This window comes from Crotalus tigris, unplaced genomic scaffold (genome assembly GCF_016545835.1).
Source record: "Crotalus tigris isolate CLP2741 ecotype Arizona unplaced genomic scaffold, ASM1654583v1 scf7180000024302.2721777, whole genome shotgun sequence".
Lineage (NCBI taxonomy): Eukaryota > Metazoa > Chordata > Lepidosauria > Squamata > Viperidae > Crotalus > Crotalus tigris.
The window spans coordinates 1,718,745-1,739,196 of record NW_024100474.1 but is presented as its reverse complement, the minus strand read 5'-3'; the positions used below and the strand labels follow the sequence as shown (position 1 = coordinate 1,739,196).

Here is a 20,452-nt window from a genome sequence, read left to right as displayed (position 1 = left end):
GCGGCCTTACTAGGAACTGCTTCCATCCTGTGACGATACTTGTAATACCATCAAGCATCCACGTCTGCCTATGCCAGGTCCTGGGTAAGGACTCGATGGGTGGACAAAATGCCAAATCCAGTCTGAACATCTGGCTGACTGTGCGATGATCTATAATAATAATAATAATAATAATAATAATAATAATAATAATAATAATAATAATAATAATAAACAGTGAGGGGACAGCCCCCTCGGGAGAAGGGGTTAACAATCAACTTGTGGGTGCCATGAATTCCGGAGAGGATGTCAAAATCACCCCCAATGAAGAGAAAATAGAAAGGGGAGTTAACAAAGTGATACGAAGGATCGGGAAACAGGATGATACAAACACAATGGAATCTTGGGCTACAGAGACAAACAATGAGGCTATAATTGTGAAGGAGGATCGTAAACAGAGAAACGGGGAGGAGAATGGAAATAGGGAGTACTAAGAGGGAGGATGAGGAGAATAAACAACATAAACACAGACAGTGCACATTTAACTACGTAGAATTAAGGAGTCCCCCCGACTTACAGTCATACAAAGAAGGGAGGAAGAGCTGCGGTACCGGCACAAGTAAGGAAAGTGAGGAAATTACAGCTTGCAACACAGAAACTACGATCAAAACGCAGGTGGATTGGCTGGGACCCATGACGAGGTCAAGAAGCCGGGGGCAAAGAGCGCCACATTTATAAATAGCTTCTCCCATCGACTGGACACTACCCTGATGATGCTGGCAGAAGCCAGCGAAAGCTTGGTTTTATTCTGGTTTTATTAAAACTTTTTATAGTTTTGTAACTTCCTGGTGTTCGTATATTTTATTGTTTAACATGAGTCTACCCAGGAATCACCATTTTGTTTTTAATATTCATATATATATGAATATATATATTTATTGTTAAAACAACATTTAAAACAATAAAAACAGTTATATACAAGATTAAAACAACTTAGCTTTCGCTGGTCCTCTGCCAGCGTCCTCAGAGTGGGGCTTAGGGGGTGGGAAGTTTGAGGACTCTGGCAGAGGACCAGCGAAAGCTAAGTTGTTTTAATCTTGTATATAACTGTTTTTATTGTTTTAAATGTTGGAGTATACTCTTCCCGGAGATCCCGGGATTCGTATTTTTATAACTATTAAGGATATATATATATATATATGTTTTCTGAGGTTTTCGCGGGTATTTGTATGTAGGTCTTTGGTTGTTCGGGTTTTCTCCCACGTAAAATTGGAAGTGCACGAAGCTGAAAGCACCAGCCTGAAGATGACAAATGGGAGTTCGTCGAAACGTCGCCAAGACACTTCCAATTTTACGTGGGAGAAAACCCGAACAACCAAAGACCTACATATACATACATACATATATATATATATATATATATATATATATATATATATATATATATATATATATAATTGGAAAGTACCATGGAGGTCATCTAGTCCAACCCCCTGCTCACGCAGGAAACCCTATACCATTTCAGACAAATGGCTGTCCAACCCCCTGCTCAGGTAGGAAACCCTATACCAATGGCTGTTCAGTCTCTTCTTAAAAACTTCCAGTGTTGGTACATTCACAACTTCTGGAGGCAGGTTGTTCCACTGAATAATTGTTCTAAGTCAGGAAGTTTCTCCTTAGTTCTAGGTTGCTTCTCTCTTTGATTAGTTTTCATCCGTTGCTTCTTGTCCTACCTTCAGGTGCTTATGAATTGTTAAACAGTGTTTACCTTCTATTTGTAGCATATGATAGATATTCTTAAAGCATAATCCTTGGCATATTTATTCTGAAATAAGCCCACAGTGTTCAAAGGGTCTTATTTTCATAATTAGTTTATTCTGAGCACAGCCTAAGGCTATTTTCCAATCACATTTGTGTTCTGGTTATAAAATGAAGCGTAAACGAAGGAATATGGAGGCTGCTTGAGAGATCTGGCATATTCCTTCTTTACTTCTCTGTGAATGTTTCACCAGAAGCACTTTGAAAATAGTCTTTCATCTGAATACCTTGCCTTCTTTCTTTACAGTATCCACATTTCCTGAAAAGAGATGGTAACAAGCTCCAGATCATGCTGCAACGCAGAAAGAGGTACAAGAATCGAACTATTCTGGGCTACAAGACTCTGGCAGTGGGCATCATTAACATGGCTGAGGTAAATGAAACTGCAGAAAGATTGTAAAACAGCTACGTAGGAACTGATGGGGAAGAAGAGATGCTTATTTAAGGTGTAGGTTTAGGATCAGAACATAATCCTGGCTGTCTTGTACCTTTTCCAAGAAAAGCATGGAATGGTATCAGTCTGTGCTAGAGGCTTTTTGTACTGTATCTTCTACTCAGGTCATGCAGCACCCAACAGATGGAGGGCAACTTTTGGGTCTTCATAGCAACATCAAGGATGTGAGCATCCGTGTGGCTGAAATCAGCATCTACTCACTTTCTAGTCAACCTATTGATCATGAAGATGGAAATGTCCCCTCTGGTCCCAAAATCAAGGCATCTGGTAAGGTTTTGTTTATAAAAGCTTCACCCTGCAGGGTTTAGTTGAAACGGTTCTCTTTTGCCCCAAATCCTTTGGTCAGGTCTGATTACATTGTTATTTCATTCTGAAGTATTTTTTCTTCTTCTGTTAATCCACAATAATGTTAGTGATCCTTTTTCTAACACGTGGCTAAATACTGGCATCCACTCTCCAAAATCATTGTACTTGGACCCAGTTTGGATACCTTCAAAGAGGAATTCCACAAATTGTAACTATAGGTTACCTCTGTTATCAGAAACAGGAAGCATTTCAATAGCACTTGCTTGGGAACACAACCAGAAGGGAGAGAGCCAAACACTACATTGAAAAACTAATAATGTATAGACTATATCTCAGAATAAAATAAGAATTGTAGAACACACATTTCAAATGTAGCCCAATTCCACATATAAAATTGTTTGCTAGAAATGGCTTCCAAATGCAATTAAACTGTAGATCACATTTACTTTTTAGATATGGAGTTATTCTAGACCTCGAGGCATAATCCCACAGATTAATTCACTATTCACTCATAGAGGAGATCATTCCATTAAAGAGCATATAAAATCCTTAACAGCTATTACATGTAATGTTAAATACAATGTCAGTTCAGTACGTTTTGAAAAAATGTATGGTTAAGTGATGTTTCATAAAAATACCTCAAGTTATAATGGGATTACAACTTTCAAAAATTGTTCCCTTCTGAGATAAATTGGCATTATGTTCTGTTGTGCTTTGTCATTCTTTTCATGAACCTTGCAGTTACATCTTGCCATTAGCTTGTAGCCTTCCATTAGAAAATCTATTGCCTTATTGCTGTATTTTCTCTATCAATTCATGAGTGGCCATGGTAACCATCTTTTTCCATTTTAGATCGCTCTCCAGATATTGATAACTATTCTGAAGAAGAAGATGACAGCTTTTCCTCTGAGCAGGAAGCCAGTGATGATGCAGTACAGGGCCAGGTACTTATCTACCTGTTTGCCTTTCTACTACCTTTCCTGTAAGACACAAATTCAAAAGCTGGGTATTTTTCAAGTGTGGTTGAGTTACAAAAGCCTCAATCCATGAGGATGGTAAGGCTTGGTTAACAATATTGATTACCCACTCTTACTAAAAGAGATTAAGAGAGAGTATATCTTTTTTGAATCACCCTTTCAGCTGTCAAGGAAGGGGTATATTTTAGTGTTAAGTACCAAGTACCAATTGCTACTGTCTTTCCTCCCACTTCAGCAGCTAATCTGAACCCAGTTTATAAAAGGGCTTAAGGGAGGGGGGGAGAGGGAGATGGGGGAAAAAGAGAAGGGGAGAAAGGAGAGGGAGAGAATACAATTGATTAGTAGATGATAAAGTAAGAGAGAGCCTCAAACTGAGAATTGAAATGCGGTGGATTTTTATCCTACAATTCAAACAGAGGCATATAATAAGTGATTACATTTTTTTCCTCCTTCACTTACCAGAAATATCAGAGTTTTTTAACTGTGGATGGATACTTGTGGGAGAGATGAAAGCTATTAAGAGAGAAAAACAAGGTTCTAGCAACAGGAGTGAATCTATTGAGATATTTATCAGAGAACAACCAATATATATCTGGAATGATACTGTTATAATAGTGTTAATGATTGTACACATTTCTTTGATCCAGAATTAGCTGACTTTTAAAACATACCTTCTAAGAAGATCCCCATCTCAACTTTCTACTCGTTGATAATAGCCATGTAATCTCTGTTTGTTGCTCTCTAAAACTCTCTGATAAATATCCAAGGAATCACAGATTTCATTTAACACGCTCCCCCTCCCCAATCAGATGGTTGCCACAGTGTATTACCCTCTCTTTCTATTCAGGATTTATATGACGAAGAGGATGAAATGAGGAAGCCAAAGAAAGCCAGGCGGAAAATGATCCGAACTACATCAATGACCCGAGTAAAGTCATCCTTTTTTTTTTTATGGGGCTGCATTTCTGTGGGCTTTAGCTGGGATCATGAATAAGGGCACTCCATAATAAAGCATGATTGCAAGTCCCACTTCACTTTTCCCCTTTCTTCCCACAAGGGAACCTAGGTGCCATCTATAAATGAATTCAGACAGAGAGAACATTTCATGTAGTCTTCCATCAGCATAGATTGCAGAGTTAGGTGTGTTATAGACTTCTTTCTGGATTCAGATTCTTTTTTTTTTAGAATATAGTGATGTCTTCTGGTTTTTGACATGAAAGTTAGTTATATGTCCTTAGAATATCCACATGCATTTCATCCGGTATTACTTAAAGCTATCACATAGGAGATGGGGTTGATTTGTTTCATAATACAGGATAAGAAATAATGGATCTAAATTACAAGGAAGTAGATTTCAGTTGGACATCAGGAAAAAATGTCTTAATAGTAAGAGCTATTTAACATGGGAATAGACTTCCTCCAGAAGTGGTAGATTTCACTGAATATGTTTACATTTATGTTGGATGGTAATTTATCAGGGAAGTCATTATAGTCAATTTCTTTAGAAGATAGAGGTTGGACTAGATGATGAAGGTTCCTTCCAACTCTTTTTTTTTAATGAAGAAATTTTATTGGCTTTTTTCATTTTTACATAAAAGTGCTTGAGAAACAACGTAATGATTGGGCTATCAATTATCCAAGAACAAAATCATACATATATCACACAGATTAATTCCTTAAAAGTTCCCTCTCTGTTTCCCACATATTATTTTACCAATTAAAATTATTATATTTGTAAAAAAAAGCTCAATCAATCCAATCAGTCATCAATCACATTTCAATTATAAGAATCCAAGTCCTGTTTTTAAGCTTTACTATTTTGAAAATTACCATATTCCATTTAAGCTTATCTAGACATATTAACACTTCGGGCATCCCTCTTTTCTCTTTTCCCTATCATGATGATTCTATGTAAGATAAATATATTATCCCAAAAAGCAACATCCTTACACTTTTTTAGATATAGCCTATTGTTTAAACTAATACATCATTTATTAATACTATTACTTCTCTTATCACAAATACCTCCTCTTCTCCCTCTATTACAAAATAGTTGTCTTGGTTAAAATAAAGATATCAGTTCAAAAACTACATTTCTGTCTATTTTAAATATATATTCTATCAATTAAGTATAATTTACCCCTCTACTTGTCATCTCTAATACCAAATATTGTTACAGAAAATAACCTTTTACAAAATCACCTATTTCATTTGTTATTAAAACAATCCAAGTGTCAACAACCTTTTTAACCCATTCAGTGGAATTTTAAGCCACATTTTAAACCTAATTCTAGCTTTCTTTCTATGCCAAATCAGTTTCCATAATAAAGCCTCTGCATCATCAAACCTCAACATTTGAGTAAAGCTGTTTCTCAGTACATCAGAATAGTCAAAGTTCTCTTCTCTTTCTTCCAATGTCATCTGAATAGTATAGTCAATTTTATTCTTTATTTAGTTGGTAGTTGATTGTCCACATTATCCCAATTTTCAATAACTTGTACCTGAATGTCAAGCTCTGTTATTTTTGGGAAATCGAATAGCTCAGTTAATGTTTTTCTTTGATCATCAATGTTCTCCATAGGTCGTAAATAGGATTGTGTAGAATTAATTTGCTCAATAGTTTCTACTGTAGGTTCATAATTAAATTGTAAGTGCAGTTCCTCTGTCTCGTTCAGTTGTATATCTTGTTGAGTAGGAACCTCTCTAGGGTTACTCTGTTCTTCCTCCGTTATTCTTTGGTCTGTAGTTTGAACCGATAGTTGAAAGTCAATTTGTGGTTCTCTAGTATCATCTTTGATTTTTCTCCAAGATTTGATATAAGCTTTCATATAGTTTGTAGTTTCCAAAATCTTTTCCAATATAAGTTCATAGTCGAGCTATTGATAAGATTCTTCCATTTCAATGGTGAAATAAGTCTTTGATCAAGAATAGTCTTTGATCTTTTAGTTTAGGCTATATTTCAAAAAGGTCAACAAATATCCACCTCAAATTCTAATAAGCAAATTCACCACAGCTGTTGCAAATCTTTTCTTTTCCCTTTTGTTGTCATTTGAAGGTCAAATTCATCTTCATATAGCAAAAGAAAATACAGTTGTAATGACACTTTTCGCCACAAGATGTCCTCAGTGGACCGTAAACTCTTTCTTCCAAATAGGTAAAAATTTATCTCTTTTGGGAAACAGAAAAAGCAAAAGCAAGTATCTCTGGTATAATAGATAAAGTAAAAAATATAGCGTTTCTTTTTTATTTTTTTCAGGGCCCCTAGGTATCCAAAGGGAAAAATCAAGTAGTCAATAAAACTTTAATTATTTTAGTTCTTTTAAAACTTTCTTTCCCAAGTAGACAGACGCTGCTCTCTTAAGACAGGGAAGTAATCAAAAACTTTTTACAGGCAAATAGTCAGGACAGAGAGAGGGAGGAAAGGTCTCACCCGGATTCACCACGGTGGTTCTTTATGCTTAGATGATTTTCTGACTTCATCTGGCGCAGCTAAATGATCGGTCATTTTATTGGCCAATCTTCTTTTCTGTTGGCCCTACGGAGTTAGCTCGGACTGCCGGGGGAGCCACTGCTCCACCGCAGATGAGCAAAAGCCTCCTTGATGGTAGTTGCCCCTCCAGGGCGATTTAAGACCCGCATAAGGGTCTACCGACGGAGGGAAAACAACCGATGAAGAGAGAGGTCTTTTTGTGTGACTGAATGTGCCGCGATCCGGAAGCGGAAGTCATTCCTTCCAACTCTTCAGTTCTGTGATTCTGTGAATATATGCATAACATGCATAAGAGCAGTAACTGGTAGGAAGCTGTTGGGATGAAAAGGCTGTACCTGAGGGGGCATCCACATTCAGCAGATGGGAGCAACAGCTGGAATTCCCCCCTTCCAGCACAGTGACTCCAACGATTGATCTTTCCTTTTTCATCTTAAGTTCAGCTACTGCTGATCCTGATTAAATCCATAATTAGGCAAATGAAGGGAGGATACTGACCATCTCTGCCTCTAGAATCAGTAGAGGGAGAAGCTAACATTGATGCTGCTATTCCCAAGGGATTGCCCATCCTCTCCCTTTGGAAGTTTGGGTCTGGGCTACTGATAGGTCATTTTGGCTTCTGTGTTTGGGCAATGTTTTATTTCTGCTGGGGAGAAAATGGCAAGATGGGCCAATTACAGAATGTGTTGTAGTCCAGGGAGGTAGCAAAAGAAGACTCTGTGCCTATTACTGAATCTGTTTCCTCTCAACTTCTTTTATATTTTAGCAACCAAACTTCAAGCAGAAATTTGTTGCCTTGCTGAAGAGGTTTAAAGTGACAGATGAGGTAAGGAAATTGGTTTCAGATAGCTGCAGAGGTAGATTATTTTCCTTCTTCACTCAATATCTTTTGAACATTTTTACTGAATATTTTAAAAGGGGAAAAAGTCATAAACTAAAGAAGAGGGGAAGGAAAAGCACAAGGCAAATAAATAAGAGATTTACATCCATTATAAGATTAATTAAATCGTACTTGATCTTAGCCAGAAGTGAATATTAGTGTCAGTGATAAGCACAATATGAAATATAACTTAAAGTGAAAAATTATAGTCTAATCCATTACTTAAATGTTATGCTAAGAGAAACCCAAATTTTGGATGGAGCACAAGCCTGAAAGTAGAATCTAAAAAAAATACTTTCCATCTTATATTCAATTCTGTGGCAGATTCATTATTTCCAAGTTTGAGTTTATTTATTTATTTATTAAATTTCTATACCACCCATCTCACTGAGTGACTCTGGATAAGTTACATCATAAATATGAAAGGTTATTTTAGAGCAGTGGTTCTCAACCTGTGGGTCGGGACCCCATTTGGGATCGAACGACCATTTCACGGGGGTTGCCAAACAACGCAGTCCGCCATTTTTTCCCCCTTTTCCTTAGCTGTGCTACTCCCTTTTATTCTATTGGCTTTTGAAAGCCAATAGAATAGACTCTCTTGAATAGAGTCTAATTCTATTGGCTTTCAAAAGCCAATAGGAATTGTCCAGGCTGTCTCTGCCCTGCTGAGCCCGCCAAAAGTCCCATTCTGCAAACGGTGCTGCACCAGTTGAGTAGTCCTCGACTTACAAGCGGTTGAGTAGTCCTCGACTTACGACCGGTTGGGGGTCGTGGCATTAAAAAGGTTGAGAACCACTGTTTTAGACTGACATACCACTACAACATAATTTGTTATCCTACTGAATGAATTGTATGTATGTCTCAGAGCAGAGCATTGAATATCTTAGCAGTTGTTAGCATGGACAAAGCTAGTTTGATATACTTTGTAGAAATATAGTTTAGTCATATTTAGTAGACATTACCCTGCAATTTCTTGTAGGAGTATCTGCTGCAGAAACTGTAACTGGCACTCTTGTGACCAAGGTGCATGCATGGCCATACCAGGAATGCAGTAGAATCCCACCAAAGAGATCCCTGTATTTGCTCGCTCTAATTCAGTGTGCTTCAAATGCAGCAACAAGAGCAGTAGACTGGGAGAAGCCTGTGGCCTTCAGATGCTGCAGGCTGCAGCTCCTGTCTTTGATCATGCTGACTGGTGCTATTACAAGTTGGAATCTGATCAGTTCTGGAGGGCCACAGATTTCTCCATCCCTTTCTGAATGCACTGTAAAGATTTTTCAGTGCAGTAGTTTCTACTTCATTCTTCATGCACAAGAGGATTAAGCCTCCTCCCATCCCTGAAGGATGCTTTATTGCTTGTTACTTCCACTTGTGTCCCCCCCCCCAGGTTAATAATTTTTTACTATCTTCATTTAGCATTCACAGCTTGCCGCAATAGTAATAGGTTATCAGTGCCATCAACATGCTGTTTCAATGCCTTCTCCTGTAGACCTCCCCCCAAAATTGGGTGTGAACCACCCAATAGCCAAAGTGCTACTCCTTATTATATTATTTATTATCCTTTCTGTTTTGGTTCCTGTGCTGGCCTCAGGTTATCAAAACCTGAAAGGTTTGATTGACTAAAATTGCTGACAGAGGTGTGGGGGGGTTGCTCCCCCCTCCCCCCATTTCATTGTTTCATAACAGCTGGCAGCACTGGGTATGAGTTACAACCCAGGAAAGGGAAAGCATGTAGCTCCTTTGATCCCACACACTTTGTGTACACTATATACACTATCTCAGGATAGTAGAAATACATTCTCCCAGAATTATTTGGTTATCAGTGATTCTGTAATTTGGCTTTAATTCATTTAGTTTTGTCTGATGCTGCAGAGCGTAAAGCAGATCCTTTGCTTTGGTTATCAAGATAAAACTTTGATCCCATAGGACTTAATTTCCAAGTTTTTCAGGATGAGGGAGCATTCCTTTTCCCCATCTTGATGGCCTGGATTAGGCTTCTGCATGCAATCACTCATTTTCTCTCTGTGTCTCTAGTTTGTAAACACTTCCACTGTGGAGTGTTTGGCCGAGGTGTTGAGCTGGGTAGCTTTGGGGAGGCTCCTTCAGGATCAGAGATGTTTTATTTTACAGCATAAAGGCTTGTGCTTAACCACTGTGGGATTGATCAGTAACATTTTCAAAATACAGAGAATGTTAAAGACATTTCTAAGGTTAAACACTTAGAGCACAAACTATTTCTTCCTTTTTCTTTAAGAGCCTGTAGAGAGCTGTAGTTATGTTAGACTTTTTCAGCAAAACCAACAAAAAATTCTGTGGCACTTTTAAGATTTTCTCATGAGCTTTTATAAATCATAGTCCACTACATCAGTTGCTCTGCAGAGGCCTGTTCCCATTTCTGTTGTAATTTCCCAAATGTGTAAAAAAAAAAAAAGTCTATCCCTTCATAAGTGGCTCATTATAGCCTCTGAATGATCAAGAAACTAAGTTGTAGTTGTGGCCCACAGTCTTTTAAAAATTGTCCATTCCTGCTTTATGATTATTAATTTGAGAGATTCAAAAAGTATTCAGATGAGTCCAAGTACATTCTCTCCTTCTCTCTCTCTCTCCCTCTCCCTCTCCCCCTCTCTCTCTTTCATCTTTTGAGTATTATACCCTCAAGTCACACAGGATAATAGAATCATTACTTGAGATGGATAAATATATGTAAACCCTGAATTGTCATAAATCAAGGAAGTGTTTTCTATGTAAGTCCAGAAATTCTCCTTTACCAAATAAGAGGCATAACCATTTGTAATGAAGCTGTGTTTGGTCCTCTTCATCTGTTAAAAGAGGCACGAATCAGGTAGTACATTTGGTAGTTCTTATGATATGGTTTTCCATATTGAGAATTGGGGTAAAATTGATTTTCATTGGCTTCTGTCACAATTGCCCTTCCTCAGAAAAGGAACATAGCATCATAAAGCCCAAAAATGCAATATTGTTGCTCTTCCTAATACTATACAGATTCTATTCAAATTTGTGTGGTGTTTGTAACCTATTTTATGAATTAAAGTTCTTCTTCAAACAAAAGAATAAGCCTCTGAATGGCAATAACTGTTAGTCTTTGGTTGACAATATAGATCTTTGCTGATGTTGTTTTTACTGGTGTTTGCTTACTTAATTTTATTCTTAGAAGTGCTTAAATTTATTTTCTTTTTGTAATAAAAAGTAACATTCTGTTTTTCAACATGGGTTTCTGAGACAAAGCTACAATGCTGTTATAAAAACCAATACACTCCAATTTTTTTTAAAAAATGACTTCATAGCAGTCAATTTCAGTGGTTCAGATATATGTAGTTGTATTTACCCTAGTGCATCAGCAAGGAGAATTTTAATTTTTGGTATGTTTTTTATATGTAATAAATATTTAAAAAAGTAAATATGAGCTAACTGATAAAATTAGTACTTTATGTTGCTGTATCATTTTCTTCTCCACCTTGGTTTGGGATCTACAGGTTTTGGATTCTGACCCAGTGGATCAGACCCAAGAAGTGGAGGAAGACCTTGGTCTGCTGTATGACAGCCTTGAGGAATGCAACAATAGTGACAGCGGCCCTGAGATTGAAGATAATGAAAGTGTTCATAGCACTCCTAAACCAACGTTGAGGTAAGAGCTCAGATGAAAAGCCATTGAGACTGGCTTGATGAATTGTGGCAGGAAAGATTTCCTTTGGATTTTAGTCTCTCAACATTTCCTCCAAAATTCAAATAACTCCATACCCAGCCAGGAATCCTTTGCTTGTCTACTCCAAACCAAGCCCCAGTGAGTTCACTAGACTGCAGTCCCAGAGAGCTGTATTTGGGGTGACAGCCCTAATTTTCCTTCTCCCTCATGCAGCTGGGCTGATTATTTGCAAGACACAGTTTCTGCATTTGTGATTCATTTGCTGTGAAAGGGGATCATAAAGTAATTTGGTGATAGATGGGAATAGCTTCAGGCGGACCTTAAATGTGACAGGCTAATAAAGAGCCCTGCATAAGCCACAACAGACCAGCAGGGATTGATGAAGTAGCCAAGCTCCTCTGTGGCAGTTATGCTGAGTCTGCTTTACAAATGACGGGGTAAAACAGAGAGAGACTAGTGATGAATTTTGTACTTTAGTGTTTGCCTGGGGAAATGATGGACTATCTCTTTTAGTGTTTTCACATGGTTTTCCTTTCATGAGGACAGGCTTCCAATTTTATTAATCTTTAGGAGGATTTAGTGGTAATCTGAGAGATAGAATAGGTCTATAGTTAATCTGTATCTCTTAGTTCTGCAAATCTCACTGTTGGGAAAAGCTCAGTGGACAACCAGAGCATAAATGGAATTGAATATTGTCTTACTGAAAAAGATAAGCAGATGTTTCTGATCTGGTGTTTTACAGTTGGGTGCAGCTGTAGCTTCTATGGTTGAGAGTTGTAATCTAGCATACTCAGAGGAACAACATTCAATTTTTATTTTTAGGCTGGTAGAAAAAACTTTTGAGGAATATCTGACTGATTGCTTACAAAGTAGGAAACAGAGCTATTACTTTCTTGGAGCTTCTCTAGTGGTGCCATGCCTGTTTCTTCCAAGGCAGCAAATATTTTAGAAAAGGTTCTCCTCATTCCTGAAAGTCATATCTGCACAACTTCCTGTACATTTGTTTCATTAATAGTGGATAAATAGCTAGGAATGTTCTTATCTGTATCTTATTTGAGGCATAATTAATGGAGGTGCATAATGCACTTCTCAAATGTCCAGGAAAATGGCCTTGCAAATTAATCCACAGAGAGGTTGTATTTGTCCTGTAAGTTTGAAAATGTTCCGCAGTTCATCAGTGACCTGAGAAAAGGGGGAGAGTGGCTCCCTCCTTTTCCACTGAGAAAAATTCTCTATCTATTCAACGCAAATAGTGATACAGTGATGCCTTTTTATAAGCCCCTGGATTGGGCTTTTTGGTATTTGAGATGACACTTTAAGACAACATCCTTGAAATTAGTTCCATCAGAGATCTATTTGCTCAGATGTTTCCATCTTTGAAGAACTGTCAGTTTGATCTGAGTGAGTTACTGTTAGATGGTTAGAAGCATATGGGAATTGCCAGTTGATGGCACTTCTCCTTGGAGTATATAGCGTTAGCTTTCTTTTGTTTTACACTAAGATCAGTCTCTCAGTAGAGCTTGTCTTGAGGTTGTGGGCCTTTGCGGGTATTCCCTGGCATATGCATGGTATTGTAAAGGAGTTATGGGGGTATACATGCATAAACATGCACATCCCATCAGTTTTTATTTTTCTTTATTTATCACTTTTTGGAACTGCCATCTCCCTCACAGAGAGACTCTGAGCAGTTTACAGTAAAATATTAAAACATATAAAGATTAAAATGTAAAAGGAGACAAGTTCCTTGCAAAAGTCTTTGTATGTATAATGTGAAATCTGGGGGAAAAAATCTTAGCTCGTTTGGGTGATTCCATCTTGTGTCGGCAGTACCTGTGTTCACCAGATGCTTTAAACTGCTCCTTTTCAGATATTGGAAATGCAATATCTTTACAAAGAATCATGTACTCTTGAGTTCTTGCAAATAGATTTGAGTAAACATCCATATCTCCCAACTCTATTTATCTTCCGATAGAAATAATGCAACTCAATCTTACCTAAACCCAGCAATATCTTTAATGCTGTGCAGTAGCCAGGAGTTAGACCAATCTGCAATGTAGATCTTATCCTTTAGTTGTGATGTTGGTGCATATTTGTTACAAAATAAAATTGCAAGTTTGAGCCAAAGCAGACTTACTTAGTTTCTCTTCCTGTGATTTCTGAGTTACCTTTCAGTTTTGCATTTGGTTTTTCCCCCAGTCCTTTCAAACCTAACCCGAACGATAGCTGTCCTCTTTCTTCTGCAGATTCAGTTACTTGAAGAGAGAATCTAGTTAGTTGGGGAGAATATACTTGTTCTAGCTGGAAGTAGAAGTGCTTTGCTCTATTTTATTCCTTCTCTATTGAAAGTGACACTTTAAAACCCCTTTGCTCACAAGGATCAGCCTCCCTCCCTTCCAACTGTCTTTTTGTGTTGCTGAAAGACCAGGGCTTTGGTGATGGGTTTGCTTGTGGTGCTCCGTGGGGATAGAGAATGGGGTGCAATTCAAGCTTGGGTAATGGTGACTTCACTTCTCCCTCATTTCTCTTTCTGTCTGTCTGTCTGTCTGTCTCTCTGTCTGTCTGTTTCTTCTGCAGGCGCTTCTTTGAGGGCGTCTCTCACTCTGGTTCCCAGACTGAGATCAGCAGTCTGCACAGCCAAAAAGGGCAGGAGCGAGAGTCGGGCAGCCCTGTGAGTTGTTATTCCTTCCTTCCTTCCTTCCTTCCTTCCTTCCTTCCTTCCTTCCTTCCTTCCTTCCTTCCTTCCTTCCTTCCTTCCTTCCTTCCTTCCTTCCCCCGACTTTTTGGTTTGCCCATCTGTGCTTTAATAACAATTCCCACTACATGCATTTGCTTTTCCTTCTTCTGTCTTTCTTATTTAATGAGCTTCCTTTTTCCAATTTAGAAGAAGTAGGATAGGAACAAGCCAACCAAACTTACTGAGCTGGGCCCCCTGGGTTCCTGCAGTGACTAAATGAAAGGGAGGGTGGCTATTTTCCTCTACAGCCTCTTCTGTGGCCCATGGGTCTGTTTCCAATATTCTGGACAATGAGAAAGCACAATGTGTTTTGACGTGTGCCTGTTCTTTCTATGTCTGGAATACCTCTGCTTCTGCTCCTAAGATTTCATGGATCCAAAGTTGTCACTACTCATCCATTTTCTTCTTCCCTCCCCCATGCCTGCTTGCTCTCTGCCCACTCTCCTAGGGAGAAGCAGAGAAGTGGAAAGTGGGTATCCCACACACCCAAGATGAGGCTGCTGTGGAAAATGCAGCTATGGTGAGTCCTCTCCTTTCCTGGCTGTTTTACGAAGTTTTTGCCACCCTATCTGATCTGGGAGTTTATCCAAATGAGCAAATGGTTTTCTTCATGTTGCTCATCCGATCCCTAGTTGTCAGTGGCCATCAGTCTGACACTTATTCTGGGCAAATGATAGGTATTCCACTGGGAACAGAACAGTCTTTGGGTCCAGATTTCCAAATATTGTACATTTGAATGTTCCTAAGCTAAAACAAACTTTCCATCTCTCCTGCTGCAGGGATTTTGGGATGGTTGGCACCTGCTATGTAAATGTGCCCAGTCTTTGCCGCTTACTCATGGGACCCTGCCACATAGGGTCATACAAAAGCAGGGTGCTTTTTTTTTTTTTTTTTTTTTGCTTTGACTCATCAGAAACTCATTAGCTCACAATAAAGAGATGCTTACTCTGGGTGATTTGTTATATTGTTTTTCATGAGTAACCATGTATATGGGGACTAGACAAATTGTTTGGAGAAATTTTTAGCGCAGTAAACTTTATCTTTCATAAACTAAGCATTTGTAAGTGGTTGGTCTGAGCATCTTCCTGCTTCAGTCTTTTCTAATGTCTGTGTGAGCAGCAGCTTTAGAGGTGGTGGGAGAAAATGACTCGAGGAGCCCTTGAGATACATTGGCAATGTTTGGGGAGATTCTAGCATTAATCTTTCTGTATCGGTGCTAGATACACTAGCATTATGTATTAGTCATCCTCTCTGTGTATTCTGGGTTCTACTCCCCAATACTAATTTACATGAAGAACAGTACCCTGTGCTTTCTTCTACTCTATCAACATCAACAGTCTCTGTGGGCACTGAAACATTTAGAGCTCTTGCTGGTATTTCTATATACTGGAGTAGTGGTAGATGGAATGAAGGGAATTTAGGAAACACAAGGGTTGTGCATAGCTCTTTTTGATTGATACATTCTGCTGGCCAGTTCAGTTGTTGATTCATCCCACCACCTCATTGCATAGTGGAATCACATATTCTTTATTTATACAGGTAGTCCTTGACTTATGACCATTTGCTTAATGATGGTTTGAATTAATGATGGTTTTGGGAAGGGTGCTGTGCAGCCTGTAAAGCACTTCTGACCATTGCAAAATATTGCATTACCACCCTGCAGTCTCGTGATCATGATCTGGCTTCTTGGTAATCAGTTTGCACTTAAACAATTGCCATTTGCAGTCTTCTCTGCTGGCTTCCTCAGAAAGTCAGTGCAGAAATGCTTGCAAGCCTGCCAAGAGGACTCTTTCTCATCTCTGAGGGTTGGCTGAAAGAGCTCCCTGCCAAAGGATTTCAGCTCCATGTCTACTTGGATTGTTGAAATCCACATCCAAAGCGAGACCCTACTGGAATCCAAGCAGACATGGAGCTGCAATTCTTCGGCAGGGAGCTCTTTCAGCCAGCTCCCAGGGACGAAGGGAACTGAAATCCAAGTAGGGATTTCAGCCCTGAGCAGAGAGGCAGCATGGTAAGATAAGGAGCACTGGGTGCCTCAGAGTGGGGAAAGCTTTGAGAGACCTGGTACAGGTCGCATGTGAGTCTCTCTGCTCGGGGCTGAAAATTCTGCTTGGATTTTGGCAGGGAGATTTTCAGTTCCTGAGCAGAGAGATACTGAACATGCACCCTGCACCAAGTCTCCCAAGGTCTCCCCCGTCCCCTGAGGCACCCTACGTGCCTTACATGGGATTCCCCTGTTTAATGATCTGTGAGAGTGCTTAATGACCTCATTCAGGAATGCCAGAATTGTGGTCATTGAGTGATGCAGTCATGTGACATCTCACTGAACAACTGCTTTGCTCAACAATTAACATTCTGGTTACAATTGTGGTTGCAAGTCAAGGACCACCTGCAGCTTTGCAGGCACAGTCGAGGATTTTCTCCCCACCTTCTAGAATCATGCAAATTAAATTTGGCTCTTTTTTAAAACTATGGAACAACTCATAATTCAACCTTCCTGTTAGCATTCTTTCTGCTTCTGTCTGTTTGACTGGGATGAACTACAGAGATGGCCGTAATGATGTAGCAGTGGGGGTAGAAACGTGCATTAGTGAATTGAGGTGTAGGAAGAGGTTGAAGAAAAAGCTGGCAGGGTGGGTAGGAGGCATGCCAATAAAGCCATTCCATTTGACATTCTTCTGGGGCTCCAAAGCAAAACACATCCACAAACAGACTTTCCAATGCTTTCTGTGCATCGTCATTTCTTTGGTTATTGGGCATATTGGAAATATAATAACCACATGATCTCAGGAGCTGGAGGCAAACGATTCCTGTCCAGGAGGAGCAGCTGAGACGGTATTGAAGGAGAGCAGCATGGACAGGCTTGCCCAACTGAGCAATGTAAGCAAGCCGGAGTTCCCAGCCACTGTTTCCCCCAGGTAAGAAAGGCCCCATCTGTAGTGGGCAGCTGATCTTGCATAGATAGCAGCTATGTTGGCCATGCAGAGGTTCTTCCATCTTGGGGCCAATATTCAGGTAGAAATCCTAAGTCTGCTGTGGCTCAGGCATGGATTCTTGGCCTAAGATTTCTTCAGGTGTTTGAATTCTTCAAAAACCTGAGATGTTTTCCCAGATACCCTTTCAACCCTAAACCGGCATAGCATATAAATAATCAAATCATAGGTGATGGTACACTTGGTTGATTTTTGTAGACTTTGACAAACCATATTGTTTTACAGTGTCCAGTTAATTCCCGTTGCTAGGGTGAACTTCTTAGCCTCCCTGCCCCTCTTCAGTCTCTGTGTTTGGGTCTCAATAGCTGTTGATGACTTGGCCATTGATGGCTTTGCTCAGTAATGCAGCAGAGACTTTCTCTGGGCATCTGAGGCCTGCCTATCCTCCCCCAACCTGTGCTGATAAACCTGCTGTTTGTCTTTCAGCAAAGCTGAGAACAAGCAGCTTTGGCGACCTCGCAGTATGTCTGTCAAGGATAGACAAAACTCCAAGAGCCACAGTGACCGAACTGGTAGCCTGGACAGTGAGGGCTCCCCTGATTCTCGGCAGAACAGCCAGGTCAGTGGAGTGAGAAAGGCTCTCTCCTGGCACAGGGCGGGAGGAGGAAGAGAAATGCCTTAAATGGAGAGTGGAAAAACAAAACCAAAGTAATAGAGACATTTGCAACTTTCCCAAGACAGCCAAAGTCTGTCCTGCCTTTATGGTCTTTCCTGATGCAGGGATTGGAACTATCCTGATCATGGCTTTCCTTTGCTGCTGCAGGTGCCCCGGAAATCTGTGTATGATCAGCTCAACCAGATCCTGGTCTCAGACGAGCAGCTGCCTGAGAGCATCATCCTGGTGAACATCTCGGAGTGGCAAGGCCAGGTGAGGAAGCCCTGAAGGCAGCTGGTTGCACAAGGGTTGCGTTTAACTAAACCCCCTGCTCTGAAAGTGAAGGGAAACTTGTGAAAAGCAATTCATGATTTTACAGAGTGGATTGGCCAAAATAGGGGGGGAAACATTTAAAACAATTAAATGTACATTAAAACAATTAAATTTACAGAGGAATATACCAGATCAGATGTATAAATAACTCTGCAAATTAATGAATTATATGGTATCAAATGAGTGCAAGGCAATGTAATAATCCAAACATGTTGAACATTCACATAAATTCAATATGACCCGTCTTGGCATAATTTTGCTCTGAAAAGCATCATACCAGATTTGAATATTAATCCCAAATAAGTCCTTCTTGTAGCCTGTTAGCTCAGGAATAGATCTCAGACTACAGAGCCAAGAATAGGAGAACTTTGAGACCAGAGATGTCACATACAGTATCTGTTTTAGCTGCTTTTCTTTATGTTTCTTGCTTTATATTGGCAGTACCTGTGTGATCAGCTCCAAGAACACAAGCAACCCATGGTCTCCACCTGCTCCATGGCAGATGTACAGGCTGCCTTCAACACAATTGTTTCTCGCATTCAGAGATAGTGAGTATAGTCAGCCAAGGCCATGGTGAACAGATTTTGACTGGTTTCCCAAGTTAACCACGTGCCTGAGAACTTTGGTACTTGGTTATGTAGACCATGAAGCCACCCTGGTTGTAGCTTCAGAGATGGGAATTCCTTTTTATTTGGTCCAGCTTTCCATAGCCCATTGCTTTCCTAGGCAATGACGCGCAGCTTCCCATTATCTCCAACTGAAAGACTGTTGGCTAGTTAGGAAGACTAGGACCGTCTAATGGAGGGTACAGCAGAGGGAGTGTTGGCAGTAAGTAATGGGGCTTTGGTGTTGCTCTACTGGATCTGCAGCCTTCGAACTTCTCAGAATTTCTCTTCTTCCACAGCTGTAACTGTAATTCCCACATGCCTCCTCCAGTGAAAGTAGCTGTGGCAGGGGATCAGAGCTATCTGAGCATCGTCCTGCGCTTTTTTGTGGAGCAACTAGCCAGCAAGACTCCTGATTGGCTGAACTACCTCCGTTTTCTTGTGGTGCCCTTGGGTAAGAGTCTTGCCCACTGGCGCCAGTTCTGAAAAGCTGTGGCATATTCTAAACCAGGGGAGCCTTCCTTCCTTTTTTGTTAGCATGCAAAAGCAGCTATGCCAACCAGGAAAAGAAAACATGGGCTAGAGAAATGTGGAGGTGAGGCAATTTGCTATTCATGTATGTTTGCTTAGACCTTTGGCTCAACTTTGTGAGGAGAGGATAAGGAAATTATCTTGTTTATATCCTGCACCTTTTCTTCCCTTTGTTTAAATGCTCTGTATCCTTCCCAGGCTCTCACCCCTTGGCCAAGTACCTTGGTTCAGTTGATAATAGATACAGCACTCTGTTTCTGGATGCAGCCTGGAGAGAGCTCTTTAGCAGAGTTGAAGCCCCTAGTTCAGGTAAGAGCTAGAATTAATTGGCTGTAGCAATACAGAGCAGTAATGGGATATCTGTTCTAAGAAGCTGTTTGTCCCCTCCAATCCCTTCTCTCCATCTCTTTCCAGATACTGTGGACATCCCTGGGCGGGTTGCTCAGTTCATTACAGGTGCCAGTGTATCTCACCAGCTACCCATTTCAGAGGCCATGTTGACCTACAAACAGAAGAGGTAGGAGAGCTTGCAGTCTTCCTTCCTTTCATCTTTCCTTCCTTTCACTCTCTTTAAGGCTTCACTAAGTAACAGAATTATCTATCTGAACCCACATAACATGGAGCCCATCTCTTTTGGTGCATGGCTGCATCCCCATATTTCTTGGTGTGTGGGAGGGTGCTGTGCTGGGCTGGGCAGTGAGGCCTGATAAGAGGAGGGAAACTGTTGTTTGTTTTCTGCATTTTGAGATAGGACACACACAAAACATACTGTAGTGAATATTCTAATATAGGCCTTATAAATTAAAAACAGAATAATCTCTGTGATGCTTCCAAACCAGAAAAAAACTGTATTTGCCTATGTGTGACACAGCTCTATCTACTTGACATCATTGCCTACCCATCATGACCTGATATCTCCTCACCCCAACTCCTCCAAAATACCAAATCATCCTTCTGGGAGCACCAAGCAGTTGTCGCTTCTACTTTACTATGATCTCTTTTCCATGTGTTTCCAGGGAACATGACCAGGTTTTGCACTGTGATCCTCATACCGCTCTTAAAGGATAGGGCAGCAGGGAGAAAGCAGAATAGATAA

General features: G+C 40.0%; 1 protein-coding gene across 4 annotated transcripts in view; it reads left to right on the top strand.

Moving 5' to 3' along the window:
• LOC120299592 (phosphofurin acidic cluster sorting protein 2-like) overlaps nt 1-20,452 on the top strand; it is a 186,662-nt gene that overhangs the window by 153,932 nt on the left and 12,278 nt on the right. For 2 of the 4 annotated variants that reach the window (XM_039324546.1, XM_039324547.1), the window contains exons 4-18: nt 2,045-2,170; nt 2,356-2,518; nt 3,410-3,501; nt 4,382-4,462; nt 7,788-7,847; nt 11,396-11,547; nt 14,140-14,233; nt 14,748-14,819; nt 17,090-17,217; nt 17,719-17,851; nt 18,056-18,160; nt 18,662-18,768; nt 19,125-19,279; nt 19,555-19,665; nt 19,771-19,873. In XM_039324546.1, coding sequence (XP_039180480.1) covers nt 2,045-2,170; nt 2,356-2,518; nt 3,410-3,501; nt 4,382-4,462; nt 7,788-7,847; nt 11,396-11,547; nt 14,140-14,233; nt 14,748-14,819; nt 17,090-17,217; nt 17,719-17,851; nt 18,056-18,160; nt 18,662-18,768; nt 19,125-19,279; nt 19,555-19,665; nt 19,771-19,873 — 1,682 coding nt within the window. The remainder of the gene's footprint in view (nt 1-2,044; nt 2,171-2,355; nt 2,519-3,409; nt 3,502-4,381; nt 4,463-7,787; nt 7,848-11,395; nt 11,548-14,139; nt 14,234-14,747; nt 14,820-17,089; nt 17,218-17,718; nt 17,852-18,055; nt 18,161-18,661; nt 18,769-19,124; nt 19,280-19,554; nt 19,666-19,770; nt 19,874-20,452) is intronic. The other 2 variants (XM_039324548.1, XM_039324549.1) reach the window with 2 other exon arrangements.